This window comes from Gobius niger (genome assembly GCF_951799975.1).
Source record: "Gobius niger genome assembly, chromosome: 7".
NCBI lineage: Eukaryota > Metazoa > Chordata > Actinopteri > Gobiiformes > Gobiidae > Gobius > Gobius niger.
Window position 1 is genome coordinate 11,006,949 of NC_136858.1, and position 12,133 is coordinate 11,019,081.

Here is a 12,133-nt window from a genome sequence, read left to right on the forward strand (position 1 = left end):
CTGGCGAGGCTCGTGACACAGTTCAGTTTGGAGGGGCAGAGAGTGATTTTTTTGTATTTTGTAGTATTACGGGAAATTTACGGGAGGACGGCAGGAAAGAGGGGTAAATGCTGTAGTAAAATTAACATTGCATGGTCCTCCTCAAATAAGAACTTCAAATAATGTATGGGAAACAAGGCAAAGCTCGCACCGCCTGTATTTCTGCTCACATAACACTTCACCATCTGCTTCCACAGAAGGAAATGAATGAGTTTAAACAAAGCTAAAAATCCGCCATCAAGAGTTTATTAGTCGTGGCCATTTCAGTGCAGTAATGATGAAGAATTTAAAAAGTAACTATAACAACAACATAACACTAATTACCACCATATTGTCGCAATAGAGAATAGCAGCGTAATCCAACAGCAAAAGCGCAGCACACATGGATGAAATAAATGTAGAGAAGACAAAATGAGTCATCAGAGATCTGAGGTACGACTTCTGCAAAGGGACTTGAACATAAAAGGTCACTGTATGAAATCCTGGAGATAACAGGAACATTGGCGGTAATGGTGAAGAGCGATGGATAATGAGAGCTGACATGTGGCTGTATGTCAGCCAGTCCTTGGCTCAGACACGTCACCCACCTTGTTTGTAAGAATGTAGTACAGCACTGGTCTCGCAAGGGCAGATCAATCCATAATATTAATACTGCCATACTGAAGCCAGTATTGAAAGTATTTATGCTCATATTACAAATAAAATGCATTAGACGGACATACTGAATTTTTGTTTTCCTGCTCATTTTTAAAGATCTTTACAAAAAAAATACTTTTATTTACTTCTCATCAATACTGCGAGATTATGGCTTTGGGTCATTTTCTTGTTTTTAATGCCTTTTTAATGAAACAGGCCTGTATCGGATCGATCTAAATTCTACTACTCACTGCATCCACAATCGCTGATATTGTCCAGCCCTGGTCATAGAGGCGTCGTAGACTCTATGTTACGTTCAGTCAGCCCCAGGAAACCTTTGGCAACAGAAACTTGCCACCATTGTGTATGAGGAGTGAAACGCCGATGGGAAGGGGGGCAGTGCCCTCTTGGGATAGATAAAGCTTACTGAATCTGAATCTGAATCTGAGTGTTTGCTATGACCGTTTCTCTTGCCTACTTTTGTGACCATGCTTTTGAAAATATCTTCACACAGATTCAGTTACTCATTTTATTTTCCTTCCTTCTAATTGTAATGCTTCATGGATTCTAGAGTTGAGACAGGTATAAAGATAGCCAGCCATATGGATAAACAGACTAACAGACTTGAGGCACTGTGGACGGCTACATTTAAAAGCTTTAATTGTGCGTGGCTGTGTGTAAAAAAAGCACCAACACGTTTCTGCTCAGGTGAGCATGAACCCTGAGGAAGACTCACCTGGGCAGAAATGCTGTGGTGCTTTTAAAAACATGGCTCTTTTAGACATTTTCTTGCGGACTAGAAGTTTGCTTAGCACAAACAAATAAAGTCAAAAATAATAAGGATCCGCTTTGGACGTAACACAGCTGGTTGTCCAGTAGAAACGGAAATTAGCATGTAGCAGAAGCAAAGCTAACGTTAGCTTTCCCCTATGTCCTTACCGATTATACCAGGGGTCACAAACTACGGCCCGCGGGCCAAATCCGAGATGAGATGATTTAATCCGGCCCCTGACTTGTAGAGCACAAATCCCTGAATATGTAAAAAAAAAAAAAAGTCTCTAGCCCATTTTTAGTAAATAACCAGTATACTCATTCCAGCCACTAGGGGGCAACTTAAATAAATAAGAAATAATTCCACACGTGTCCAGCAGGGCCACTGACAAAAAAAATCGGGATATAAACAACACATTATAGCCACGTGGTTAATGAAGCTTACCAGCTTACCTTGTGGAGTGAATGGATAATGACTACAGTACTTTGAGAAACTTGTGAGGCTTGTTAAGCACAATACAAGTGTTAAAGCAGTTTTACTTTGGTCACATTACATAATGATGTTTTGTTTGAAAATAAAAATAAATGGAATATCTGTGGTATTTCAAATTAAAACAAAGTGTGAAGACTTGATTACTATTTTTGCAAAACACTACAGCGACACAAATATGTGCCTGGAATCAAGTGTTGATCTTGTGGATATAGTAGTAGGGACGACTGTGCCAGGCGAGTAATCTCTACCAACCCGGCCCGATCAGGAATGATAATGTGGCCCCTAGAGAAAAAAAGTTTGAGGACCCCTGGGTTATACTGTTGCCTGAACCACTTTGCTCCACTCCATCCTCTGTATCTTTATTTGGTAGAAAATACATCCATATTTCACAATATGTATAAGTAGCTGTGGAATCGTTTCTGAAAGATTATAAATAGATATCTAGAAGAATTAAGACACTGCAAGATCAATGTTCAAGACATTTGCAGCTTTCCAGGAGTTATTTTGTAGTCATTTTTGATTTGTTTCCCCGCTCGAACATGACCCTTAGTTCGCCATGGCAACACATCATGTAAAGTGGAAGCAAGTCAAAAATAAAAAGTCAACACACAATAAAAGTAAGAAGAAAAAAAAACACCTTCAGATCCGCTTTATCCGACGTTTGGACAGTCGGTGGGTGAACCCGCGTCGTACGTCTGCAGGTGTTTGCGGTGGTGTCGTGAAAGTCAGGAGGCTTGGGTGAGGCTGGGGTGGGGGGTGGGGATAAAAAAACAAAACAAGCCGATGCCCTGTTTGCGCTCGGGCGGGCCGCACAGACGCATGACGGAGAGCGGACGTGACAGCAGGCAATAAAACAGAATCAACACGCGGCGGATGAGGCATGGCGCAGGCAGACAAGGTGAGACTGACTAAGGGCCAGTCACAGCCGCCGCAGACATAAAAAAAAAAAAAAGGAAAGTAAAGGAGAAATAAAAAAATAAAACCTGTCCACAAGGATGAGATGGAACAAGCAGGGAGGGAACGGGCATGTTTTTAATGTAACCTTGATATGACCAGACGTAAACAGGAAGAGGGGGGAAAAGCAAGGTGAGGCGCGGCGAGTGGGTAAACCTTGGCGCTTTTACGGAACAGCCGATGAGAAGAAGGGACAAGTCTGTGAAAGTTTGATGGAAGATAAGTGGCTTCATCAGCAATGAATGTCTTTTTTCATTAGCTAAGATGGTAGAGAGGGATTTAACTTGTTATTAGTAACACTTATCTTTACACTAACATGCTACCTCATGCCCCCAAATAGGGCTGTCATGATAGTTTCTATATCGACTTACCATTCAATAAATGACAGGAACAATACAGTTTTGGGCTCAGTCATTATCGTCAGTACATTTATTTGTATTTTTTGTTGTTGCCATTTTGCCAGTGCAATACTTTTTTACCCCAAGTAGGTTGTGTTTCATTAGACGAGTTGATGCGTACCTATTTGGTTTTTGTGCGTGTGCTCAGTCACGCGAAATGACCAAATATGTTGTTAGCATTTGGCCTCTCCCAGCATATTCCTATAGCTCCAAACGTGGGGAAGTTAGAAGCGACCACGCTCTTCCACGGGCACGCACACAGACCAGACAGGTACGCATCAACTCATCTAAGCTCAGGTAAGATCATATCTCAGTATGGAAAAAGGGTGGCCTGGTCCTTTAAGCTTTCGTGTTAGTTTCTGTGGTATTAAAAGATCTTCAATAAGATCGTTTGGTGCTATATCTTCCTGCCTCAACATATCGAACTTCAAATTTAGTTAAGTAAATATAAACACATCCAACTGCTAACCACAACTAAACAATTGAAATATTGTCAACTAGTTAAAATATTTCCTGAGGGAGGTCCCCCCGACCTCTCTTTTTGGCGCACAATACTCTATTAGTCCTCCACAACCTTTCCCGCTCCTGCTCTATTGTGTCAGTATGACTCAAGCTTTTTTCTTTCTTTTTTTTACCTTGAGCCCAGAATTTGTTCGACGGAACACCGCCAGCGGGCTAGAGCTTTAAGGGCTTGTCCTTTCTTCCTGCTTGCTCTCTGTCGGCAATTAACATCACGCCACAGCAGGGGTGTCAAATGTAGGTTTAGTGCATACTGAGAGCCTCTGGGGCTGATGGGGAGTGGAGTTCCAAAGTATCTAATGCAAGAGGTTATAAAACATGTCTGAAATAATCTAGGGGGGCTAACGGAAAAGATCGCACAGGATTTTAATTTAGTATTCACGCACTTTGGGGCAACAGTGGCAATTGGTAGAACTAAGTAATTCAATGAAAACAAACAGGCCAGACTCATTTCAGTCAAATTCAGCAAAGATAACTAAAATTAGTTACAGGCCTTATACCTTAATGTTTTCGAGCGGTAATGACATTGCTGGCTTTGTGCTTTGTGCTGTGTATCTACTCATGAAAGTGTTAAGCCCCATCTGAACCGAGCACATTTTCTCCAGTTTGGCTGGAAATAGTAACAAAAACGCTTAAAAAGTGTGACAATAACACGGCGACCATGTGACAACAAAGCTACGATCACTTTTGTAGGTCTTAGCTTTCAAATGAAAAGTTTAAAGGAACAGGCCACCATTTTTCCATACTGAGATATGTTCTTTCCTGAGCTTCTTGCCTGTGGAAGAGGGTGGTCGCTTCTAACTTCACCCCGTTTGGAGCCAAAGGAATACACTGGGAGAGGCCAAATGCTAACAACATCTTTGGTCATGTTGCGTTTTGCTCAGGCAAGAACATGTCTCAGCATGGAAAAACGGTGGCCTGTTCCTTTCAGAGGTTATGTATTTTAATCAATATTTATTTAGCAGCTAATTGTTGTTGTCTACACTAGTGTTTCCCAACCAGTGGTACAGGCACCTGCGGGCACTTGAGCGCTTACCAGGAGGTACAAAGGAAGGTGACAATGGGTAGAATGTGTCAACCTTGCTTTCAAGAACGGCGCTTTGAGAAACTTGGTAACACAGGCTTGAAATGCGTAATGCAAGTGTATTGTTTTGTAAACAAAAAATATTACTTATTTCACACTAGTATATTGTAAATCCAACAAACGTATGTTGTCTGCTTCTAACCTTTAAATAATGTCTGGCTCCTAAATTAGAGCAAAGCTGGTCTGCCGTCATAAAGGTCTGAAGAACCCAGATGCGCCGGAGGGTTTGTGAGAGCTAGAAATGAGCTGCGACCACTGCTAACAGTGTGTCTCCTTGTTCCTCTGTTTGAAAATGGGAGGCAAAAACAAGGTCCTGGATTAAAATAAAAGGACATAAAGCGGCGGATAATTTGAGGCTAAAATGAAACAGTGAGCGAATAGCTTCTCAGTTATTGCATTAGTGAGCAGGTACGGCCTCCCCCCGGCCTCTCCGCAGACCCAGGGCAGCGGCTGAATGGCAGGAAGGGTGTGTGATCAACAGCCTTAATTATCAGGCCTCGCCATTTCCCACAAGGCTTTGTGTTTACACTTCCTGCTGATAAAAACGGGAGTGCGGGGACGCGCGGCTTCAAAGGCGGAAATTTAGTCTGTTGAAAAATGCCGTTTTTGGGAAGAGGCCGCGGTGGGTTTACCGTCTCATTTGTGAGTCAGTACCTGAGTGGGGCTCGAAGCGGGGCCGGGCCGACGTCAAGTGTTGCGTGATCGGGATATTTCTTGACATAAGTGTGCTAATCTCATAGATTTGTAATAAAATATGAATCGGCCCGAGGAAAGATCTATTTTTTATATTTTCTGAGACGTCATGTATTATTAATTCAAAGGGGGAGGGAAGCCTGCCATTTATTCATAATACGCACACACGTCAAAGCCAATAAATACTGTAAGGAAATACTAACGCTGCGAACAGGGGGAAATGGCTTTTTAGATGTGAGTGGCTCGGAAACTCAACCGAGACCACTATGTTGTCACGTTGTTCCTTCATCAATAACCTGGAGTAATGTTTGGCTTTGTTCATGTTGGTTTGAAAGGTCCTGTTCACGACTGCTGAGCACTGTGTTCCATGTTTCCTGTTTTTGTGTTGAGTTTGATAGTAGATACGCGGACATGACCTCTACATCACTTGTTCTTAACCTCTTAACCCCCACCTGAACCGAGAACATTTTTCCAGTTCGGCTTTACCCATATCTAAAAGTTTCTGTAGGCCAGTGTGACGCCTCATTTGAAAGCTGAGACCAACTAAACGGATCTAAACGGATCTCTTTCCTTGCATTGTTGCCGTCACTTTCATTTTACTTTTCATTTTTTTGGTCACATTTTTTGTTGCTTCTTTGTTGTTTTTTCCTGCGCTTTCATCCTCGTTCTCGTCTCGTTTTGTGTCGCTATTTTAATGCTTTTTTTTCAAAGAACAACAGTGGGTGTGCGCTGTTGTGCATCTAAATGTAGCACCTTTTAACCCATGTCTAAATGAACAAATCACTTGGCGCAGCATTGTCTTGATCAGTCACCTAAACACATCTGAATGCATCCTATTATTTCATGTAAACAACTCAGATGCGTGGGGGGAGGGTTTGTGAGAGCTATAAATGAGTTTGGGCAGCAGCTTAGAGGTTATAAAATGGGATAATTCAGGTAGTGCAGCTTTAAAAGTCGAAATTAGGGATGGGTGGATCGATTGTCGTTACTCTTTCCATTGTTGCACATACGTTTCATTGATAAAGTACAGCCACTGGGTCACAAAAGGCAGATTCCGTGCAATTCTCATCTTGTTTTTCACATAAAAAGGTCTATCTTTGTTTTGTTTTTTACTTGTTTACTTATTTCATTAGTTTTGCATTAATTAAATTGGCAAGTTAAAGCAGTACCAAGTAACTCATGCCCCCAGAGGCCATAAGCGACACTGCAGGTGTCGTAGCATGTTACGTTTTTTTACTCATTAATTGTCCATGAGAGTAAATGCTACGCTGACAGAAAAGACAAAGTGACAGAGGGATATCGTACATCCAATTACACAATGGAGATCATTTTTTTCACACAAACTTGGCTGTAAATACTGTTTAAGTGGCGCTAGCCCACAGTTAGCTTTACCCGTTAGCCTGTTAGCTTCTTCTTTGTGATACCATTAGTGTGTATTGGGGTCTCCGACCCGTAGGCAGGAAAGCTGCAAGGGTGGTTTTCGGGCCACAGACACCAGGAGTAGATGAAAGACCCCCCAATCATCCCATTAACACTTGTATTACCCCCAGAGGGACTATGGAAAGGATTTATTAAGGTAAACAAGTTACTTAGTTCTGCATCTATATGAAATGACCGGTATCAACTAAAAAGAACGTCAAAAATGGCAACAAAAATGAGATGTAAATGAGGATGAAAAAGGGGCAAAAAAGTGAACAAAAACACATCAAAAATAAGAAGAAAAGTGATGAAAAAACAACACTAAAGCACCAAAAAACGCAAACAAAAATGTGACAAATACCGTAGGAAAAAAATCAGCTTTGTAGGTCTTAGCTTTCAAATAAGGACTATAGGCTCCAGTAGAGAGGCTTTTAGATGCACTTGGTTAAGACGGAGGCTAAGAGGTTAATGCAAAGGCCTCAGACCCACTGATCGAGACCGAATCTGTTCTGTGCAGTTTTGTGCTCAAATTACTGTTATTACAGCACCATTGATTTGTTCTGTTAGTCAAACATGACTGCTTGTATATTTCCCAATGCTTTTTGGACAGTGCGCTCTAACTTATTACTTCCTTTCCGTACACATTGTCCGGTTTCCTAAAAAGACACACGCAAGAAAGGGTCTCCTCTTTTTTCTGGATGCCTTCAGGCACTCAAAGTAGACTCACATTATTCCATTGATGAAGCTAAAACGACTACATTATTACTTTCTTCCTTGGGATTAGACGATAAAGACAGTGAAGACCTGGCTGTTGCCCCTCGATCTAATGATTAACCTTGTTCCTCGGAGCACAGTGTTGATGCCTGAGCCTCCGCTGAGCGCTTATTACCCCGGGGTTGGCTGTGATTAGGATGTTTGTTCAGCGTGCGGAGGAAGGATGCGGCTGACACACACACTACAGAGGAAACCTTAACTCAACCTGATCTCACAGTGCAGCCGGGATTATCTCAAGGAACTTCTGAACAAACAAGATGAGGACAGAGTTTCAGCCCAAACAGAGTGTAACGGCACACTGGGACAAATTAGACACATCTCGGAACCAACTGGAGAACTTCAACTTCACAAAGAGTGGCTTAAAAACACATTCGGCCCAAAAAAACCCTTCACTTGTGCTTGTTTTTTTCTTAATGAAAATGAAAATGTGAACCTTTTAGAATTGTTGAGCTGGTGACTCGGGATGGATACCGTTAAACAATACCAGTTAGGTGTCGGAAAAAAAGTTTAGGTACTACTGGTATCGAAAAATGAAAACAGGTACTAGATAGCTTGTTTACCTTAATAAATCCTTTCCGTAGTCCCTCCGTAGTGTTGATCGGATGATTGGGGCGTCTTTCATCTCCCCCTGGTGTCTCTGGTCAGAAAACCACAATTGCAACTTCGCTGCACCGGGTCGGAGCACCAATACACACTAATGGAATCACGAAGAAGTTCACGAACAGGCTAACGGGCAAAGCTAACCACGGGCTACCACCACTTCAACGGTATTTAACGCCAAGTTTGAGTGAAAAAAAAATAATCTCCTTTGTGTAATTGGATGTACAATATCCCACTGTCCCTTTGTCGTATTTACTCTCACGGACAAATAATGAGTAAAAAAACGCAACATGCTACAACACCTAAAGTAGCGCTTATGGCCTCCAGGGGCATGAATTACTTAGCACTGCTTTATGATCCAAGTTTTGATGGTGTTGGTCCAAGGACAGCATTAAAGGAAGAGACCCCCCCCCATTTTGCCCAATTTTTATTTTATTTTTTTAACCAATTTTTCAACATTTCTGCCCGATATTGTAAATGTGCTGGTCTTCCACACATTATGGTTCTGTTTTCTGCTTTTACATGACAAATAGTATACAGTATCGTTCAGGTATCGGTATCGAAAACCAAGTGTTGTTAAACCACCGGTATCGAAAAGTAACAGAAAATTGTCAAAAATTAGGAAAAAAATGGAGCAAAAATTTTATGTTTTTCTTTTTCTTTATATATAAATAGATTAAATCAAGAAAAATGGGGCGACCATTCAGAATTTTTTTTTAGAAAAATTGAGGGGAAAAAAACTTTATTTGAGCTAAAACAACCAAGTCACTTCCTTGGATGCTTTTTTTTCCCCCTCTAAATTTTTAAAATAAAAATATTCTTATTTTTTATCAATATTTTCCCTATTTCCCCCCATTTTCTTCCTATTTTTGCTAAATATTTCCCCCACAATTTTTTGCACAATTTTTCCTTATTTTTCCCACAATTCCTCCCAGTTTTCCCCAAATTATTCCCTATTTTTCCACACATTTCTTGACATTGGAGATGAACCCAATATTGTAAATTTGCACATCTTCCACACATTATTGTTATTATTTAGTACATTGAAAAAAGTGCCTTTCAGATATCGGTATCGTAAACCAAGTATCGTTCCAGTGCTGGCATAGAAAAAAACTGTGCCCAAAAACTGCCCATCCCTAGCCCAGAGTCTTGTTTCTGGATCGCGAACCACTCATCCGCCACCCTCCACTCTCGCCGCGCTCTTTTCCTCTCTCTTTGAGCCGGCAGAGTATAGCGTTATATATCTTAATTTCTCGTCAGTCTGTAGAAACTCAAACAACCTGGGGCTTAACCCGACTTTGGTACTTTGAACCGCGGCTCGCTTCTTTTTATCTGGCGTCGTATCTAATTGGAACATACTGTCTGCCCTGAGCTCCTCGGGCTGAACCGAAGCTTTAGAAACTGCCAAGCAAACAACATTTAAGAATCCTTTTACCACTAAAAGCCTCCCGTTGAAAATCCCTCGTCATTATCGGCCGCTTTCCTGTGACCAATTTACACATCTTTGATTCCACTCAAAATAATTAACACGGCATTATATCGCATTCTTTCTGTCGCCCGAGAGAACAGAACTTGTTGCTGTATAACACTTATCAGTCCGCCATTCATTCCTATTACACGGTAAATGACTGTACTGTTGTTGTTTTTTCAACAGATTTGATTGTTCGGAAATCAAAGGCGAGCCCCGACGTCTTTGTCTGGACTTGGCGCGGCGTGAAGCGGTCGGCAGAGGTCAGCGCTACGCGAGATTAGGCCATTAGAACGGGGGGGGGGGGGAGGGGGGGCGACTTTTGCGCCGCCGCATAATCCCATCTCTATATAATCGCCCCTCTCCGCTCCCCCCTCGATGCTAATAGCGCCAAGACAATAAGACGGACTTAAGCTGGCCCGAGCCGCGGCCAAGGGAGAAGGATATAACAGGAGATCCGATGGAGCGCGAAAGAGGGGGGTGCAGAAAATAAAAAATAAAAAAATGTTTTGGAGATTATATAGGCTGGCATTTCGGTGTGATTAGATAGAGCCCATTGGGGGGAGTTTTCCGGGTAATAGTGTGGTTTAAGAGGCGAGCTTCTAAGTGTTGTCAAAAGACCAGTCAAGATGTTACTCAAGGGCTGTTGAGATGTTTAATGGTGGTTTTAGTGATTCAGAGATGAGGAAGTTGTAAGAAATATGAAATAAATAAAAATCTGTACCTATTTGTGATGATTTAGACAAAGGCTGAATGGTTTTGGAGGATCGGTGATATGACTCACGGAGAAAGGATATCTAATTGTTACAGAGTGAGGCTGCAAGGTTTATTGATATCGACAAACAAGGTTTTGACTACTGCAATAACCTAACCTCAGGAGGCCGAGGTTTGTTTTTTCTTTTTGTCTGTCTCTGGCTGCACCACCGCGGCCTCAAAGCAAGACATTTCTTTGTTTGGAGTCTCCGTAGGTTTCCCCTATATCACTAAAAATGTATGTGACAGTGAGTGGTTGGTCGTGGACAGAGGGAGTCATGGCGCACATGGGCGGCCTCACACTTCTGTCAGTCTACCCCAGGGCAGCTGTGGTTACAAAGGTAACTTACCACCACTGAGTATGGTGTGAAGGTAAATGGTCCCATGTAAAGCGCTTTGTGACTGTGAAAGGCGCTATACAAATAAAGTCCTATAGATGCTCACCAATCAGAATAGTCGAGCCTTGCGATCGAAGGTTCAGCTGCAGCGACAGGCAACGGTTTGAGTTTTCATAAAGCAGATTCTAAAGTATTTAGATAGACGCAACGTGATTCCATCTGATTTATTTTAGTCTCGTGGCTGTCCCCCAGTGGTAGGTGGAAGCAGGACTCCTGCTTCCAGAAGAGGGTGCTGTTCACGTAAAACCAATAATGTGGGGCAATTTGAGCAAGAATGTTGTTGCTTCCTTCACTCTTTTAGCAGTTTATGTATATGTATCAGATATCAAAAAGGGAATCGGAAAAAGTCCAAATCTCTTATATTAGTATAGATTTAGCTGTAGTTGCTGTATGCACATGGATTTGGGTGAATGCTAAAATTGTATGGGTGGGCACAACGTCAGGCATTCATTTGCGATTAATCCATCATTCCATTCTGTCATGTATGTTCAGCAATATCGTACTTGGATAAAATGGTGCTTTACTTCAGGCCCCAAGTCTTGCTTTTTTCATCACTTTAGACCAGGGATCTTCAAACAGTAGATCTCCATCCCTTTCTTGGAAGCTCTCCATACAATCTGGGACAAAACTCAAGTGATATTCTTTGAAATATCATCTTGCTGAACTAATTCACCCTGGGTGAACTCCGCCAAAGTCCCATTTTACTCAAGAGTCTTTGAAGAATAAGTGTTTTTGTTGCTCGATTTGCCCTCTTTTAGTCTTGAATTTGCCTTTTATTTTTCTCATGATTGACTTGATTTGTTGGCATGAGTTTGCAGAGGCTTCTTTCTTCCAAAACTCAAGTGTTTTTATGTGCAATTTATGCCTTTTTTCTTGTGAAATACGGCAATGTTTCTGGGATGTTTCTTTTTTTATGGTCATTGCGTCTTTGTGCATTGGAGAAGACAGTTTCAGGCCTTAGTTAGTTCTGAACTTAAATTTGCATCAGGGGTTTTGCAGTTGCTTTACCAGAATGGTCCTTTTTACAGTTAGCTTTTACCTGACTAAGATGTTTATCCCTTCAGCCCAACTTTATCTCCTGGTTTAACCTTATCACTGTCACTTCCAAATCCAAACCTTTCCCTGTTACTCGCT

At 41.7% G+C, this 12,133-nt stretch overlaps 1 protein-coding gene across 1 annotated transcript in view; it reads left to right on the forward strand.

Annotated features, from left to right (window-relative positions):
- Positions 1-2,819: 2,819 nt before the first annotated feature.
- The window catches only part of cdh5 (cadherin 5), a gene marked incomplete at its 5' end in the record, with an annotated part of 106,027 nt that continues 96,713 nt past the window's right edge, over positions 2,820-12,133 (forward strand). The window contains one exon of the mRNA XM_079559328.1: positions 2,820-2,837. Within this exon, the coding sequence (XP_079415454.1) occupies positions 2,820-2,837 (18 nt within the window). The remainder of the gene's footprint in view (positions 2,838-12,133) is intronic.